The sequence below is a fragment of the Notothenia rossii genome, assembly GCF_949606895.1.
Source record: "Notothenia rossii genome assembly, chromosome: 5".
Classification (NCBI taxonomy): Eukaryota; Metazoa; Chordata; class Actinopteri; order Perciformes; family Nototheniidae; genus Notothenia; species Notothenia rossii.
This window is the reverse complement of record NC_136903.1, coordinates 76,994,481-77,014,504: the sequence shown is the minus strand read 5'-3', so window position 1 is coordinate 77,014,504 and position 20,024 is coordinate 76,994,481. Positions and strand designations below refer to the sequence as shown.

Genomic DNA, 20,024 nt, shown 5'->3' with positions numbered 1-20,024 from the left:
GGCACCTGATCTTTGATTAAAACGAGCAGCCTGTTTTCAGTTGCCATAGTCAACATCCATGCTGTCGCCTAGCAGCTCACAGGTAAAAGGTTATGCTCCATTAAAACAATAATGCTAAATCGATTGCAATTTAACAACAAAAACGTAAAGCTACAGAAATGTTCAGTTGAGGTGTTTAATGTAAATGCAGCTTAATTGAAGATAGTTTGGTAATTATTTAACCAGTTATACTCTGTATGGATTATTGTGGTTGTGACTCTATGCCTAACCACATGGACTCAAGTCAAGAGTACAACACTTGCAACATTGTTAAGCACTTGAAGCAAAAAAAACGTGTGGGCGCAGAGCTGGCTGCCACAGAGCATCTAAGCTGTCATGCAGGAGGAGAACGTGCTCTAACCAGGAAGAGGAAGGCAGTGTGCTGTACACCTGTCAGTCGACCATTGTAAGTCACTCTTCTTTCTCTGGAAAGAAGCCAGTCACAACAAGGCACAGCATGAGGGTGTGTGGGTGATAAAACAGGCCAAACAGCTGAGTTGAGAGTTCAGGCTTGACAGATTGAAGAAACAAAATGAAGCAGTTTCATAAATAAGTCATTTTATTTAGCTTTCTTTTCAAAGACTATATGCTTTTCAACTATTCATAAAAACAAATGGAATTGTTAAATACTGTACACATCATACTGTACTCTCCCAGTGCATGTCTTCACCACAGCAGAGAAGGTATGTCTTAATAAACTAGTCTTCATTCAGTTTTATTATTTCTAATAAGACATATGAATACCTTAAGATTAAATAGTATCAGTGTATGTAAACATTTTCTTCAGAAATTTAAGTCAAATGCAACATTGTGTTGGCAAGGTTTTGTGAGCAGGAGGGAGAACAAAAAGTATAATTTAATGACCGTTTGACCTTAGCAGTTATCCGTTTCCCAAACTGACCACCATGTTCGATACCAAGGGTTACTTCAATACATTTTGCTACATTTATTATATCATCCTGATGCTTCTTGAGCAATCTACAACAATACAATTCATACATTTTCTAGGCTGCCAGCAGCCAAAGTCTCTCAGACCACACCCACTGCAATCATGTAAGGCAGGAATGCATGAGCAGAACAGGAAAGTCTGTGTCAGGTAGGTAAACCCTGCACTGTCTTTGTAATGCGTCTGTATTAACAGGTTAGCCAAACATCTGTGATCTAAGCTCTGCGTGATCTAAAATCTATTTTTAAGGATATCCGGTTAGAATTGACTTTATGTTACTCTTAACTGAGGTGTAACTGAATTAAAACTGTGTCAGGTCCCACAATGAGTTAGTTACCTCATCTATATACATTATAATTTATGATTTGACCTTTGTAGAAAGGGGGTTATGTGAAATATAGGATTAATATTAAAAATGGAGGTAGTATATGAGGCAAATTAGTTCCAAGCAATGACTCACAGCTTGACCAACAATAAGCTCCTCCAAGTGTTTGGTGGAATTTCAGTAAGTATAGCATACATTCACTTAATGTTCAACAAGCCCATTTCTGTGCAACAAAACAGACCTGGACACTGAAAGCAAGCAATCTCTTTTAGAGGGCTGTACTAAAAAGCAGGCACTACAAAAAAGCAGAGCACTGTAACAAGTAGGGTTGATAGTTTTCTACCAAAATTCTCACCAGAATACTTTTTCATCTGCTGTTCGCATGCCCGTATGTGCAAACACATACAAGCACTAACAGACACATTCATCAACTACACCATATAAGCTGCACTAGACATTCCAATGGAAACATGCGTAGCTACCAGTAATGTAACCACCTCTTAGTACAAAATGTACCATGTGGAAAACATCAATTTACACAGATATAGAGGCCTGATTAAGACTGCAACTTCATCAAGGCAGGGAAATCATATCAGTGTTGATATATAATAGCAAACAAAAAAGAGATTTGTGTGCTAGCATCCTTCATTTTGTTAAAAAAAAAAAATTAATATGCCTTGTATTTCGACTTCATATATTGATGATACATGTTTACATTACTGACCTTTTGTCCCTTGTAAGATACAAAAGCAGTGTCAATGCACCTCACAAAACATCCTCAACCTTCCAGACACTGAAAATACTGAACACGCGAGGTTCAAGGCCCGCTTGTACCTCCGGCTGTACCACATCATGAAATTAAAAAAAAGAAAAAAAAGAAAATCATATAAAAACAATAAGCTCTACATTGTTAGATTTTGCCCACAATCTATAGTCAGAGATACAATTTGTACATAAAGTATCTCAGTTGTGATAGCTATTTCAACAATACCAGTAACTGAATACAGTGCACACATACCCTGTGTGTTGAGAATACATAGGGGTAAAAAAATATATAAAATAAGTAAAAGCAGCAGTTTGAGGGTTGTTAGCGTCCAGTTTCACAATTTTTTCAAGTGGTTTTTGCTCATGTACAGTAGAGTCCTCTGCTACTTCTAAAACTTTTCAAACTAAATCTACCTGTGCTTTCCTTCTGGTGGGACAGTCCCAGTTTGAGTCTGATACATCTGTATTGCGAGCTGCAGGGCTATCCTTGACCTGGAGAAACCTATCTACACAAGGCGAGTCCACCAAAGCAGTCCGCTGAGGCATGAGATAGTAATGTGTGGTGCTGGCCTTCTTGCCGTTCTCCATAACAGGGAAAATGCAGGGGGAGCCCTCACTGTTCTGTCTCTGTAAACCCCGATAGCTCACGTAACGAGGGTTGGGTGCAAAGCTTTGGGTTGGGGGCATCACCCCATTAAAGTATGTTGGGAGGCTCTTGGGGCTGGGTGTGCGGGAGCTGCTTCTGGACAAAGGTTCCCTTGGAGGCACCTTTGGTGGTTTGTCCTCATCGCTATAAGCCCCAGACGAGACATCTGCTGACCAGCGGCGGTTGTCTCCTGTCTTGATTGTTCGTGGAGGGATAGGAGGTGGCACCCCGGGCTTATCCATACTTTGAGTATGGCGCTTGTGGCACGTGAGGCGCAGCGAAGGCTTGTTGAAGGATCCAGCTGGGCCAGAGTGCGAGCGTCGGAGCCTCCTCTGAGCCTTGTCCTGCTGTCTCTGACAGACCACAGGCTCAGGTGGTTCCTGAGGTCGCTGCTGCTCAAACTGTTCCCGCACTTCCTGAGGAGGATATGCCTGATGCTGCTGTGGGGGTTGCCTCGGGCTTTGCGGCCCTAATGGACCATCGTAGTAAGCGTAGTTAATCTGGCCACAGCTCCTTCGACTGGGGACTCCATAACGAAAAGGAGACGATTTGGAACACTGATCAGATACCAGGCAGCGGCTTTCGTCGGGGCTAGTGAAAAACTCTACTTCATTATCCATCGCCTGCTCCTGGGAGATATCCGTGTGCGGGGGGATGGGGGGCAGAGGTTTGGAGCATCTGCCTGGCGTCTGAGGAGGACTGCTGCACACCGAGAGCCTCTGGAACGAGGGGACCACCTGGTCGTCATCTGCAGGACTTGGGGTGGAGGGTTCAACGCTGCAAGACAGGGAGAGATGGGAGGGCCGGGACTGTTTTGGAGGTAATCTCTGTGAGCTCGGACTGTGTTTATGTCCTGTCAGAGCAGACAAATGGAGGGGAAAAAATGACATCAATTTTATGGCACAGTATTAATTTATTTGAATGACAATCATCATTTCCTTCTACAACTTTAGTAAAAGCTATAAAACAGATGGACTACTAGCTTTCTCTGTAATTCTGGAAAACCACTTACTACTTGCAGTATGGGGCAGATGATTTTTACAAACAATTATGTATTTCAGAAGAGCTGCACTATGCAGATGAGAGATCATGCACTTACGTTCATAGCTTAAAGACGGTGGAGGTGGCACTTTATGCTGGGTGCGATAGCTGTGATCTGAGTGTGCAGTGTCCATACTGAAGTAGAAGCTGTTAAAAAAAAAAGAAAATGAATAGATTAGTACTGGTTTAGATTAATCATATACCATTCCATCATAACTAATAAGACTGACCTGAATAATAAAAGTGCGGCATGTCATGCAGATTTTAAAAAACTTCCCCTAATAAACTCCTAGCCGAGGCATTTGAACACTTACTTGTCCAGCTCATTGGGATGGGTCCAGGAGGGTTGGGATCCAGCCATGCTGTGACAGTAGCTGCCCCTCAGGAAGGGGTTTTCGATGGGAAAAGAGATCTCCTGGGCAGTCAGGCCCACTGTGGACATGCTCCAGGCACACTCGGGTCGCATCAAAGTCAGGAAACACTCAGATCACCCGGCTGGCTACCCCTGCTTCTGGTGCACCTGTAACACAGCCAAGACACAAGCCGTGAATGACGGTGAAAGGAGGCTGACGGCAAACGCAGATGAGATGAAACAGAACATGTGGTAGCACATTGAAAAATACTTTCTAAACGCAAGGCACACATACTCCATGGGAAGAAAGAAGTAAAGCAAGTCCAGATATTATAATCAGCCTTGTGCTTGTGAATCCTTTTCTGTTAAGTACTAGACAGACAAGAAAACAATCTCCTATGACAGAGGAATGACAAGTAGTGTACAGTGGGGCAAAAAAGTATTTAGTCAGCCACCAATTGTGCAAGTTCTCCCACTTAAAAAGATGAGAGGCCTGTAATTTTCATCCTAGGTATACCTCAACTATGAGAGACAAAATGAGAAAAAAGAAAATCCAGAAAATCACATTGTCTGATTTTTAAAGAATTTATTTGCAAATTATGGTGTAAAATAAGTATTTGTTCACCTACAAAAAAACAAGATTTCTGGCTCTCACAGACCTGTAACTTCTTCTTTAAGAGCCTCTTCTGTCCTCCACTTGTTAACTGTATTAATGGCACCTGTTTGAACTCATTATCAGTATAAAAGACACCTGTCCAGAACTTCAAACAGTCACACTCCAAACTCCACTATGGCCAAGACCAAAGAGCTGTCAAAGGACACCAGAAACAAAATTGTAGACCTGCACCAGGCTGGGAAGACTGAATCTGCAATAGGTAAGCAGCTTGGTGTGAAGAAATCAACTGTGGGAGCAATTATTAGAAAATGGAAGACATACAAGACCACTGATAATCTCCCTCGATCTGGGGCTCCACGCAAGATCTCACCCCGTGGGGTCAAAAGGATCACAAGAACGCTGAGCAAAAATCCCAGTACCACACGGGGGGACCTAGTCAATGACCTGCAGAGAGCTGGGACCAAAGTAACAAAGGCTACCATCAGTAACACACTACGCTGCCAGGGACTCAAATCCTGCAGTGCCAGACGTGTCCCCCTGTTTAAGCCAGTACATGTCCAGGCCCGTCTGAAGTTTGCTAGAGAGCATTTAGATGATCCAGAAGAGGATTAGGAGAATGTCATATGGTCAGATGAAACCAAAATATAACTTTTTTGGTAAAAACTCAACTAGACGTGTTTGGAGGAGAAAGAATGCTGAGTTGCATCCAAAGAACACCATACCTACTGTGAAACATGGGGGTGGAAACATCATGCTTTGGGGCTGTTTTTCTGCAAAGGGACCAGGACGACTAATCCGTGTAAAGGAAAGAATGAATGGGGGCATGTATCGTGAGATTTTTAGTGACAACCTCCTTCCATCAGCAAGGGCATTGAAGATGAAACGTGGCTGGGTCTTTCAGCATGACAATGATCCCAAACACACCGCCCGGGCAACGAAGGAGTGGCTTCGTAAGAAGCATTTCAAGGTCCTGGAGTGGCCTAGCCAGTCTCCAGATCTCAACCCCATAGAAAATCTTTGGAGGGAGTTGAAAGTCTGTGTTGCCCAGCGACAGCCCCAAAACATCACTGCTCTAGAGGAGATCTGCATGGAGGAATGGGCCAAAATACCAGCAACAGTGTGTGAAAACCTTGTGAAGACTTGCAGAAAACGTTTGACCTCTGTCATTGCCAACAAAGGGTATATAACAAAGTATTGAGATTAACTATTGTTATTGACCAAATACTTATTTTCCACCATCATTTGCAAATAAATTCTTTAAAAATCAGACAATGTGATTTTCTGGATTTTTTTTTCTCATTTTGTCTCTCATAGTTGAGGTATATCTAGGATGAAAATTACAGGCCTCTCATCTTTTTAAGTGGGAGAACTTGCACAATTGGTGGCTGACTAAATACTTTTTTGCCCCACTGTATGTATTCAGAGTATTTTAATATAAAGAAAGCAGAAAGCAGTGTTTATGAGAAAATGTAGCCATAATGAGTAGATTATTTTGTGTCCGTTTTTGTAGTCTACTTTATTCAACAGTTGGCCTAGATACAAGTTATTTAAAGTTGAAACAGCAATAGCAAGTTGTGCTTCAGTTGATTTATTTGACAGTTCATCTAAAACAATACAGTTGTTAATTTTACCAGCTCAATTTCTAAATTGTCTTTACATTTCAACTATAGCAAGAGTTTTAATAAGCCTAAATTCAACATAGCAAATGTAGGTGTGAAATCATTAACAATCGGTCTGGTCTCATGCCAACGGACTGTACCTCCACTCTTTATATGTTTACAGTTTATTTTAAACTTGACTGTGCTGTGCTTCAGTGCTGCAATCTTGCTTGTCCTGAACAGCAGAGGAAGGGGCTCCTCCAGTTACGACAGATATACCTGATGTTGCAAGAACTCCTCCAGTCAAATGACCTGAATGTCCATGTCATGTCAAGTATGTGTCAGGGCTGAGTAAACAATGTGTACACTATTCAGAGGGTGAAAAAAAAAAAATCCAGCAGCAAGTTTATATTTATGTGGTCAGAAGAAGACCAAAATCTGATCAGATGTTTAGGCCCCACACTGGATTAACCTGTTCAATATGTCAGATCTCTTGAGATTTAAAAAGTGTTACATTAAAATATGCAAAGCCTTTATGTTTTAAAGCACAGTGTATCATATTGGTGTATTTGTTCTACGCCATGTCTCAGGTTACTGACATCAGCTTTGCATTGTTGCAGAAAATCTTCTAATCACTTCCACGCCCTATCAGAAGTCCTATTTTTCAGAATGCAGCATAACAGGTGCATCCATCAGCCTGGTGGTCAGTCTCATATGTAGTCTTCTGCAGACCACATATGAGACATGCTGTCCTTCTTATAATGTTGGAGTGATGACTGAGAGGAACACGGCCCCCTCGTTCCTGTTCTCCTATGAGCCATATGTATGTGCTGCCCTGACAGCTGGTGAGAAACAAAGCTCTAAAACAACAGGAAGCGTGTGGCATCAGCATGAGCCAAACTGCCCAACAAGGCATGCACCCCCCTTGCCCAGGGCCGTCGATTCGGTTCGGCGGGGATGGGACGCAACATGATCCTCGATAATGAACCCCGGGGGCTTGTGCTTCCTCTTGCAACAGGTGCAAAGACAGTTCATCCTGGCAGTTAACCGTAGGAGCATTTACAGGCAACAGGATTAAACAAATGATGTGTAGTCATGCAGAGTATTAACCCTCTTAATTAGGAATTCGAGTCACTTCATTCAGATAATTTGGTCAAAGAATGTGAGTCTTTATAAGGTCAAGTCTGGCCTTTCTGTCCATGCAATAGGCTACGTGAGTGAGGGCCCATGTATGCCGGTGTTGTGTCAAATGATGCACCCCGTCGTAAAATGCACCCCCTAGCCTGCCGTAAAAGCACCCCTCAAAAAGGATGCTTCTATTAATCCCACCCTCAAGCACTTTGGAGGGTATAGTTGTAGGACTAGTGCCAATAAATGAAGCAAGTTTCATGTATGTGACACGTTTATTGCCAGAGATAGCAAGGGGTGCATATCGTGGCAACCAGACTGTTCATAAAAAGCACCACCCAAAATAAAAAATGTTTTATATTAATCCCACCCTCAAGCACTTGATGTACAAATAAACAATACATTGTAAAGCACAAGTATACAGACAGGACGTCACATTTAAATAAAAACATATATTAAATAAAAAATGTACTGAAAAATAAGTGACGAATGAATGCAAAATCCAGGATTTGACAACCCAACCATCAAAAAGACAACATAGATTGGTGGACTATACATTCAAATGCGCGCTCCCGTGTCAAGGAGTGCATTTCACGACGGGGGTGCATAATTTGACACATCACCGGGAAGGAGAAGGTCTGATGGGGTTAGCAGTGATGTAAAACATCAGCAGATAGCTTGCCTTTTATTTCAGCATTGTAGTAGTCACACACAGACCTTGAAAGAAGGAGTTCACACCCCGCTCATGACACCCCTGCAGCGGTTTCCGAGCAACCATACCCGCTCTACCTGTGCGGCAAGCAAACATCGCGCACACCCCCTCACTTTACCGGATTGAGATAATAATGGTTAAAAGCCCTCTAGCAGGCAGGTGACTCACGCCACAATACAAAAGTCAGCTATCTGGCAAGGACAGCTAGTGATGATACAGAATGGATAATTTCCTTTTAGCTTAAACGGAAATGACACACAGAGATAATTGTCGACTAATTAAATAAATGATGACATACCAATAAAACAAGGTTATAGATTTGCAATCAGCCAAAAGCTTAGAAAGAGATCAAACATGTTATATTTACCATGACAAAAAGACAAGTCGTTTTAGTAAAGGTTTACAAATGTGTTCCCAATTTCTAGTTTACTTTAAAGAGGACTTTTCAAATCTTCGTAATGTTAGCAAAAAGAAAGGGTAGGCTACTCCTCTGAATGCCTTCAAGAATAACACACAAAAAAACCTACAAATATTCTCAATAGCTGAAGTTGCACATCAATCAGTATGTCGTGCTGGAACCAACATACAAAACAATGGACACGATATGGGCTTGAACAGCAATCCCTTTCTGAACTCACCTAAATAACTTCACAGATCTCCTCTGTTGACTCCCTCCTATAGACTCCTCTTTGGTGAATTATAGCTCCTTGTTTTCTTTGGTTTGATTTGAGTCTTTAGTGTTCTGATTGCATCAGCGACAAGACGCCAGCGTATTGGCAGCGCTCCGGTTAAACTGTGACACTTTTTGAGATAAATCTAGTATTGTACTGAGCTGTTTTATAAGCTTCCACCACACGAGAGACGCACTGGCTCCGCCTTGCACACTTGCCCTTAAAGGCGCAGTCTCCTTTTGCACCATGTCTCTGTACAGTGTACGTGCAGCGGACCATGGATGTATAGAGCAGGACAGGCTGAGTGAGTACAGTAGGAATTGCAGAATCACCCTTGAACATACACGGGGCTGATTTAAACGTTAACTTAACTTGATGTGATCAAAGTCTGCTGTTAAAGTTAGAGGAAGGAGCAGGTGTAGACATAAAGATACAGTCAGCTGATAAACTGTGTCCATGTAGGATACAGTAAACACCTGAACACATGCTGCTCTGTTATCAAAATACAGCTAAATGGGGATTGGTTGATGCAGTGAGGTGATGTTTATTCATAATTGTATTATTATTTGCAGCAGTAAAGTTATTCTGATAAGGTGAAAAGTCCTCCTTTGAGTTTAAACAGTTTCCGTCACATATCATGTACGGTGTACCTCTTCTGTGTTGTTTCATAAACAGCATGCATTCAAGCTGCAGTCAAAAGTAAATTGCACAGATCTGCAGGACGTCAGAGGCAGTAATGGGGATGGATCCAGGGCAGATAACAAAGACAACAGCTAAAGAAACACAGCCAGAAACACTCTTATCTGCACAGCTGCTTGCTGAATGCAGCCCAGATTGTTTCACTGCTTGCTAATCAGATCACCCTCTGCATTGTCTTTTAGCTGGACCTGTTCCGTGTTGACCTGAGGTATTTTTCACTAAAGCACAGAGCAACATGGATGATACAAATATTTTTCTTTGTTTAAGTTTAGGGTAAATGCTATTCATAACATCATCTATTTCCAGTAACTAAGCCTACTTAGATCGTAAGTGGTGTTGTATTAGCTATGTCACCTTACCTAACTGGGCTATACAAACCCAACACTGACATGCACACTGACCAAACACAGTGATACAATGGCTACAAACAACTCGTGAGTTGAATCAATAGTGGCATAAAGCTGAGGTGTGTGCGGGGGAGCGAGAAAGAGAGAACAGAGTGTTCTTGTGTCTATGTTCATAAATCCTTTACAGCTTGTGCATGCCCCCCCCCCCCCCAAACCCAACAGGCTTATCATTACATATTTGGTCACTTCATGGAAAAGCTATTGCTAATCCCCCTTTATAATTTCAGGCACATTTTTGGGATTCTCTGGGTCAGTTGTGACCAGCAGAGGAAAGGGGCTTACTTGGTGTGATTTACAATTTATGTATGTGAATGAAATGAGCGTCAGAGTTTGGATTACAAATAATGTGAGGGATGGTACTGGAAATGCTCACCTATAACAATAAAGGTACAGTTTCAAAAGCGAGAAAAAATAAATGTATTTCCCTTTAATAAAACATGTGTTTGTGTTAACTGCTTTACATTTCTAAATCCGCTGGGGTACCTTTATCCATGAACATTCATTTGAATAAATATGCTTTAAGTCGATACTGTCTCTCCTCCCACTTCAGCCCACCTCCCCTCCTTGTTTGTGTGCCACATCGTGATGCCATCACTCACAGGAAGTTCCTTATAAAGTTAGTCAGTCAGAGGGAAAAAAAGTCAGGGAAGGAGATAAGCAGCCAGAGGCAGCTCTGATGAGAGTTTAAGATGGCACATGAAAGACATTTCAAAATAAGTATCATTCTCAGGAAACATTTCCAATTCTCTGGTTGTGCTTCATGACTCACGCTGAGATTTATCCACCACATCAAAAAAATGAAACCTTTGGTTCATTTTCCTTTCAGCGTCATTTGGAGCAGAGAGGAATTTCCCTTTGTGGTTCACACTACAACACAATGGTATATTTATGAAGTGACGCTTCAGTCTCTTAGCCTATTAAGAATCCCTCACCAACAGGAAGGGTGGAGTTCTGTTGGAAATATAAAAAAAAAAACCTGATGTAAATGATTTATTCACTATGGAGGTCACAGCAGTGATTGCTGCCTGCCTGCTGAGGTAATTAAATTACGTGCATATTAAGCCTGCGTCCAAAGTTCATACTGATATAAACACAGCAGCAGAAGTCTCAGTGCTTTACAAAGGTGACGTCAAGCTTTATTTCATTGAATAGGTGTTCTGTGCTCTTCCAAAAAAAATCTCAATACAGGACTTATTTAGACCCTGGTTTGCTGGCTAACCCTCTTTGATATTGTAAGGCTTTTTTAAGCATTTGTGGCCAGCAAAGTCTGCAACTTTCTCCATTGAGAAATATAAAAAATGTGCTGTTTAAAGAGTCAGTTCACCGACATTACAAAAATAGAGGTTAGGCTACTATAATTTTTAATATGATCAAAATATTTCCCAAAATGTTCAAACACATTATTATCAAGTAGACGGTCCTTTCAATATGCACGTTTATGTCACATTTTCACATGACATGTTTTAGATCTTCCTAATTTTTTACTTTGTATTACAACTGGATGGAGAATTTCAGTAATGAGAGGAATATTAGGTTATCAGAGAAACAAACTTCCCAAACGTTAGCCTCCAGCTACTAGCCCACCTGCCACAGAGATGCCGACATGTCATCCTTTTTTTTGTATTTTTTGTTTTAACATCAAACTCTTACTTTGAAGAAATTAACTTCCATAGGATTGTGGGATAAATGATATCTCAAAACCATGACACATGAAGTAAAAACAATTGTGCATGGTCCTGACTTTTTTAATGTGTTAACTGTAATGTTATTGGTGACTCTGAAAACATTATGTGTTTCATTTATTGGGCAGCAATGGCATTCTTCTGGATTAATAAAGATGAAATAAAAAACAATAATAAATAATAATTTGAATAATTTCAAAAAGACTGTATGCTGCCTACATGGTTCACACTGCAGATGAGCTGTGGGTCCAGCCTTTGCAGCTGTGAGCTCCATAGCCGAGCCTCAGGCTGACACATCGCCCTGTATTACTGCTGGATCGTGGTTTTGTCTGGCAGACCCACACACACTTGGCTTGCGCCGTGGAAACAAAACACAAATCCCCAGGCAACAGGCTGTCATCTCTCACTACAATGTAAATACGACCATATTAAAGCACTTCTTCTTGTTAACCGAACTCCTGAGAATCCTCCAGATGCTTCACTTATTAATCACTTCCTATATTGATACAAATACTTCTGGGAAATGAAGGGGTTTTAGAGTAAATTACCTCACACACAGTTATTTTCTGTTTTAGAGTTCAATATAATCAAAAGCAGCAATAACGAGTCATCGTTGTATCACTCCTCTACATTGTTATGTTCAGTAGTTCAAGTGTAGCCACAGCCTGCTGTTAGTAGTGGGTGGAGCGAGCCACACCGCCTCCTTGATGATGACAGGGTGTGTTTAGTCTTCACGACCCAAATATCACCTTAGACATAGACTGGGGGAGTTATTGGCGAGCTCATCCAATGACTGAGACTGAACTCATGTTAGTTATTAAGATGGCTGATTATTCCTGAAGCTACCAAACTGTAATATTTCTTCCTTTTAAGGTTTTGGGAAGTTGTAAAAAGAATGGGAACATCCACAGTCACACACAATCACCCACATAAATGCTTTCATTTGTGTCTGGTGTTTTGGGAGAAGCTGTGAAAACGACAGCTGTGGTGTGATGGAGAACGTCACGCTGATTCGACTTTCTCCAGCCGCTGGTTCAGAGCCAACTCTGCTCACAGGCTGCAACACTGGAACTCCACGGGATTGACTGACACAGATGAAAACCTGTTCCTAATATGCCTTGTTTCCGGCCTTGCAACTCATTTTCAGTTTACAGAACATCATTTTTCTTTTGCCTGCACTTTCATTTTCTGTTCTGGCTGCATTACAGAATCCTATAGGGCCTCATGAAGAGCTACATCGCCTGTTTCTGCAATGTAATGCCTGTATCATATTTCAAACGTCCAAAACAGGAGTTTCTGCCCTTTGGCCGATGAGTATTGCAGGTTTCCGGTGTTTTTGATGTCAGTCTATACAGGAGAAGGTTTAGGTTTTGCTTAATGTAGCAATCTATTCATCTTTACTGATTGTTGGGGAAATTTGCTCTTCCCCTGATTTCCTGGTTCAGTCTCACTCATGGATGGGGGAAATAAGAAACCAAGCTCACAGCAAACATCCGGACCCAAGGCCCCTAGCTCTGCTGATAAAGATTTCAGATGTTGTGCAGAAAAAAGATCAGCAGGCTTGCATTCAAAGGGGGCAGTCCTAATGGAGTGAGGTATAAATCGGTTGCTTCAGAGTTAAAAGAAGAATTGCACTTTAGGTGCACTAAGAAGACACATGTGTAATGAAGGATGCAGTCCACAGATGAGCTACAGGCAGTGAGCTGAACAAGTTCTGTTTTTCTGTGTGTTGATGAAGTGCATGTGGCAGGGTCTGGTGACAGAGACTGAGTCATTCAGGGCAGAGTATGTGCTTTGTCAGAGGGCCTTTTGTTCCATTCACACATGCATTTAGGGGCCCTGATGAAGTCAGCCAGACTACCTGACCTGGCGCTGGGCAGCAGCCACATTAATTCTTCACAACAGAAATGCTCTGGATCACCGCTCACACAAGCCTTTTAACGACAGGCCTGCGAATTCAGGAGAATGCAGATGAGGTCCAGCTCTCATTTTCCACCCCCAACAAGCAGGTTGGCTGTGCAAACGCATATGTTTAAGGCGAAATGTGTTGCTCCAGGCAGAGAACCCTGCGTGGGTGTAAATACAGTCCTGTCTTAAACTCAGTGGTCATGGTACAGGGACTATAACGGCCTTGGTCCTACACGTTGAAAGCTAAACTAGATGAATAATTAAACTGCCATTTAATCTGCACCACAACAACATTCATGCTTTTTCTCAAGAGCGTATGCAAAGTCACACTAAGCCATGGTTTTATATTGGAGTTATATAGTACACAGTTAACAAAGGCAATGCTTATAGTTACAGCAGGTGGGTGGGCTGATCAATTAATTTATTGTCTGAAAGTTGTGTGTTTTGAAAGTTGTTTGTTTTCTCAAATAAAAGTCATACACATTAGGCCTATACTCTCAAGCAATCAGATGTGCACTGCACATATATCAACCAAGGTTTTGCAACATTTGTAGTAAATATATTTAATCCATTTGTAGGATGAGATACACATACTGTAAGTGTATACATAATATGACAAAGATAATTGAAGCTGCTGTGGATGCTCACATAGGCCCTACACTTCACTCTAGATATTTTATTTTGTTATTCTTTTAAATATAAACATCTTCACATTTTAAAATATACAGCATATAGAATGTGACGTTTGTTACTCTGTGATACTGCCAGGACAAAACAGAAGACAAAATAGAGGCTTCATAGGAGGCACCTTCACCACTTTGTAAATGTAGCTCCGGGTGGAAAGAACATTCAAAGTAAAGTTTAAATAAGGACTATAATTATCTTAGAGCCAGCAGATTCTTCTCAGCTTTGCAAAAAATAATCAATTACCACTGCTGTACACGGCTATTTTTAAAACAAGGGTAGGTGATCTTTCTGAAGGTATGAAAACTTGGGGCAAACAGTGCCAGTTTAAAAATAGTTCATGCTTTGTCCTGCAGGTCTACTGTACTGAACTAAGAGTAGGGTCACTAAGGCGCAAAGCTTCTGTTTGAAGTGGCGACAAAAAGAAGAATTAACAGCCTTTTAAATCAACCATAAATCTCAGTTTATCCTGGCCTCCTTTTTGCCTTCTGGCAAACCCTGCAGATACTCTCCTCCCCGCACCACTGTGGTCCCTGGCAGGAAGCAAATCAGCCGGGGAGCCGCCCCAGACCAAACACTGCAAGGGCCTCTGGAGCCTGAAGGTGTGTGGGAGGTGTGCACCGAGCTCACAGGGCACAATGTGCTTGTACTCCCTCCAGTCGTCAAGAAAAAAAAAGACTCTGCTGTATACACAGACATGCACATAAACTCTTGTTGACTCATGAAAAAGTTGTGCACACATAGACACCTGCACATACTTCTGTTTACACATAGGACAGACAGTAGACACTTAAGTCAAACATCTTTATTTTCAGATTGTTTTCCACACTCCAAACAACCCTTTGAGTGCAGTAGTCTATACTTATCACCCTCTACCCACAAATCTCCCTCTAAAACTATATTTACTGTAAAGCTCCTGACATAATTACTCCATCATTTGGAGCCTTCCTTGAATCCCCCCTCCTGAAAAGCGTTGTGGGATATCTTCACACTACACAGGAAAAGAGTGTCCTTTTACACTTCCCTAAGAGATATCATACTCACATACGTGTTTCTCTGACCTTAGACTGCCTTTGTTGAAGGACTGGCTTTAAATAGGGGCTCATTTCGAAGTGGTTAAGACACTGTGACCCTCGTGGCGTTAAAGAGCCTTGCATGTTATCTCTTGTGACACAAACTGGACCCTGAACGTGTCTGTCTTTGGAGTACATTATCAAAAGAATATATATATACAAGCATTTTTTAAACATTGAATTGAATTACCTTGTGCTTTTAACCAAAGTGACAATACGCACGTTCAAGCACAGTGTCGTGCAAGTACATCAGCTTCATAAAAAATGCTGATTCACAGTGCTAGAGACATAAGAGATAGAGAAACATTTATATTGCATTGTAATGCAATGTAAAGCATGTTTAATTTATTTCCTAGAAAGAGATTATTATTGTGAAAATATCCTAGTGCATGTAAAATAACCTCAAATGGCCCTAAGTAGTGTTTCTCTCTAATTTTCTCTGGCCTGATAATTAGCCTTGCTTAATTCAAATGCTGCCTTTAGACCATTGGATTACTAAGCACAAATTACACTTGAGCACAAAGCTTCTGTTTAAAGTGTGGGTAATTTTCCATGTGCATGTGCATACGTGAGGCCTGACACATCAGTATCTGTGTCCTTCCTTTGTAGGCGACAATAGCCAGCCATTCAATCACCAATCTTGTTTTTTGACAAGGATAAGCTCGGCTTTCCTGACTTCCGATGATAGCCTTGATTTATCTACACATCCCTTCATTATTTAATGATATCCGTGTCCGGAACTCTTATCTGCAGACAGGATGAGGAGCTTAATGTTTACAATAGTTCAAACACAAACACTCGTGATTTCATTTTCCCAAAGATTGAGCACAACAGGCCAACAATGTGTCACAAACCATAGAGAGGACACACAAAGCGACAGACAGAGCAGATAGACAGGGAGGTGGCCTGTCTTTGAATGTTTACTCAGATTACAGTATAAACTGAAGCATCTTGAGATGTAACAGAAGTCGCCAGGAGAACAAGATGTCATGTTGAAATGCTTTACAGAAATAACAAAGTTATGTGTCAAAAGTAATCACACCTACTTTTCTATCAAGAGACAAAGAGTTTAGAGTTAACATTTCTCAAAAAAACGGTTTTAAACAGATGGCACTTCTGTTTATATAAAATAGCATAATGCGGCACAACAAATGCTTTGAGCTTATTCCGCATTGCTGCTATGTTTTTTTGAAGTAAGCTTGCCAAAGCGTTTCCACCAGGACCCTCTAATTAAAGTGAATGCTTATTAAAGCGCTACTTTGTAATGATGTCTCTGGAATGCTGCAAACGCCAAACAAATCCCTAGGATAGATGATAGAAGTCTTCTTAGATGATAAAGAAACATTCAAAGGCAGAAATGATTGTCTATTATCAGTATGGTGAGAAAGCATGATTAAAGTCAGCTATTAACTCTCTTCAGCTCTTCAAATTGTTTACTATTTCTAACTTACAAGGGGAGAAGGAAGGCTGGAATACATTCTCTCAAACTGTACCCAGCTCTAACTAGTGGATGCATACCAAACCCCGGCCAGATAAGATTGTAAGTCATTGAAAGGGGTCCAAAACACCCCTCCCCTGTTCCAACAGCTCCTTTCAGGGATATCTCTATATGTGCCCCTCTATCAGGACAGGAAGCACCCAGTTGAGAGAGACAACAACAGCTCTGCTTCCTCTGGCTTTTCCCTTGTGCTGGGAAACTGTGCTAATAGGAAGTAGATAACGTAACCTGGAAAATGTAATGTGTTGAGTTTATGTTTATGAGCGTTCACATGCAGGTACGGTATGTTCACTTGCACTTGTGTCTTTTGCAAGCGTAAGTGTGGGACATATAACGTCAGCACGGGATGAGCAGCAGAGGCCAGAGCACAGGGAGCACTTCATGGGAGTATGTCAGCATGTTGTTGGCACTCTGTATGAGTAGAAGCAGACGCGACCCTGGAAATGTTTTCTTAGTACGCAGTTGCCTGTTCAGAACAACACCAGACACACAGGAGGAAAACGTAATCTATAATGGGACTGACTTAAGGTTAATGGACATGCTGGCCTAAAGAAAACACCTTACTTGTACAAGAGCACAAACACCACTCCCTGCTGTCTTCTGGTCCTTTGTGTTTGTATAGGCTCGTGTCCATGTGACGTAATGCAGATCTCTCATGTGACACGACTATAACTCACTCGGCAAACAGAGCTGTGTCATGTTGTTCCAAAGCCAGTGTAGTATTATTAATATTTACAACTACAGTCAAATTATGGTCAGGATATGAAGTACTATTTCTTGGTATAAACATTCTTCACCTAGAGCCGGCTTGATGATTCACACGGAAAAATGGGAATTAGAGAGGAAGAGTGTGAGGGAGTTTGAGCAAGATGGGTCAGGGAGTAGTCACAGGAGAGAAGCCACCCACACTTACCGCGAGGGGTTGACTCATGCGGTTTGGTTGGCACAGGGCTGTGGGACGGGGACATAACACTGGGTCTCCTCTCCAGGATGTGCTGCCTTCCCCCAAAGCAGAGCAGAACTTCCAAATCATTGACAGCAGCTTAAATGACTGGAGCCACAGTGACTGAGGACTGATTAGAGCAGACACACAATTATCTAAATCATGACATACGACCATGCAGAGAACACATAATGTCAGAGCTTGTAGTCATGCATATTATCATAAGGGTCACTCCTTCTTTAGTGAGGGTGTGTAGCGTGCTTCAGCTGTGAATAACTGAACTGTGCAACACTTTGTTATTCTGCTGGTCAGATCGTTTCATTTTCCACATTTAAAGGATTTACTTAACTTTGGCCTTTACACACTGGGGGCGTGACAATAAACAACGCAGAAATACAAATACTGTGCATATAATATGGCTAGAGTTGTAATGATGAAAAGTAAGAACGGAAGCCTGAAACCTTTATTGTTTGTTTATAATGGTCAAAATACAGAGGAAAGTATTTATGGCAAAAACAACAGTTTAAAAAATGTATTGAAGTACAAATTAATGTGTAACGGCCTTTAATGTGAATGGATGTATGACTGTATGTTAAACTTAGGAACATTACCTTTGGAGCAATCTCCATTCTAAGAGTATCTATTGTTCCTCTCCCAAGCTGGCTGAGTGGTTATGAACGTATGCAACACCTGATGTTTTGTTTCTTTTGGCACCTGGTTTCTCTTTCCTGTTTTCATGTCACTGTGTCCCTGGTTGCGTTGTGCACACTATGTTTCTCTCTGGCTTGTATAGCCATGCTGATAAAACCCTCCCTCCTATGGACATTAAGATAAGAGCCTGTGATTACGACATATTGAATAGTTAGCGTGCACTGTTCCCAGGACATGACACACATGTGGTGTGTATAAATCTGTTCTTACCAACTCTCCCAGGCCTTGAGGGTATTTCCTGATTGGCTATTTTGAAATCTCCTCTGCCCACTGAAGCCACACAGTAAGACAATGCTAAAACATTTCTAGAGTGCACGCTGTGTTTGACCTGATTACTTAACATCCCAGGGGCCAGGTTGAGTTTATCACCTCTATACTGATTTAGGAGCCGGTACCAGCTAGTAATTAGTCAGCTAGGCCAGATGCAGACATCTGTAGACAGATGGAAAATAACTTACAGTATTGGAGGTTTAGAGGTATTATGTGTTTAGATTTTAATCACCTGTGCAGAAAGTTTCCAAGACTAGCCATTTTAGACGGATTACAGAACTGGCGTCTCAAAGTTATCGTAACCCGTCATTTTTCCAAGCCACAATGTTACCAAAAGCCTGGGAAAAGTTAAACAGTTGGGAGCCAGCTCATCCAGGAGTCAAATCAGATCCAAGCACGGCGACTATAGTCGGAATAACGTTGTGGCAAACCCTTGTGTTTACATAGCTCCCCATCATGGTAAACACGGATTAAATAAAACTGTCTGATAGCTTTTAAACTTCCACCACCCACACTGTCTCATAAAGGCAGGAAGTTAAGCTTGAAAGGGGCGAAGACCTCCTTCTGTTCCCACTTGCTGCATTCTGTGCAGCTGACTGATTTGAGTCTAGTGTTTCATACACATACAAAACCTACGCATTGTTTGTTTTGACTTGTTGCCGTAGTGATAGTGGCATCTCTCAATAGTTGACCTGAATAGATGTTGTGCGGGTATCGCAGGGCACAACTTGATTCACTTTGCTTTAGCTGAACTTATGAGAATAGAAATGGACCAGACACACTGTAATCTACTATGGTTGGAATCAATGCCAAATTATACTGGGCTTGTCTGCTCTTGGTAGCATCAAGTTAACAATGTCTTCTTTGTTCAGATTCAGTATAAACTGACATATACTAACAGTGCGACAAAAAAGCTTTGTCTTATATGACATTTTTCCACTAGGTTCAAATTTAGATTGTCACTTGCTGAGTGTACGATTGGTAGCTGTACCCACTACCAGAAGGCCGGGGTGTCTGAATGTGGCATTGGGAGTGACAGTGACAAAGTGACTCTAAAACAGATCATCCAGGGCCCGATTGGGAGGGATGGGGGCTGTATGCTGTTTGTTTCAGTCTGTCCGTTCCTGCTCTGTTAGCTATTTGATAGGCAGAGGGATATATTACCGCCGCCTGATTGCTTTACAACCCATTGGCACCAGACTGTCTGCGTCAGGTATAGAATCTGCAGCTGTGTGCTCAGCAAGACTGATAAAACACAAACTACACACACCTGTGGAGACAGCCTCCTTAGGCTTTTAAAACTGACTATC

At 41.6% G+C, this 20,024-nt stretch overlaps 1 protein-coding gene across 1 annotated transcript; it reads right to left on the bottom strand.

Annotated features, from left to right (window-relative positions):
• Positions 1 to 580: 580 nt before the first annotated feature.
• Positions 581 to 8,970, bottom strand: errfi1a (ERBB receptor feedback inhibitor 1a). Its single transcript, XM_079681616.1, has 4 exons — positions 8,807 to 8,970; positions 4,077 to 4,282; positions 3,821 to 3,909; positions 581 to 3,574 (listed from the first exon to the last, which is right to left on the bottom strand). The coding sequence occupies exons 2-4, from the start codon at positions 4,226 to 4,228 to the stop codon at positions 2,475 to 2,477; spliced, it is 1,341 nt and encodes a 446-aa protein (XP_079537742.1). The 5' UTR covers positions 4,229 to 4,282; positions 8,807 to 8,970; the 3' UTR covers positions 581 to 2,474.
• Positions 8,971 to 20,024: the final 11,054 nt, after the last annotated feature.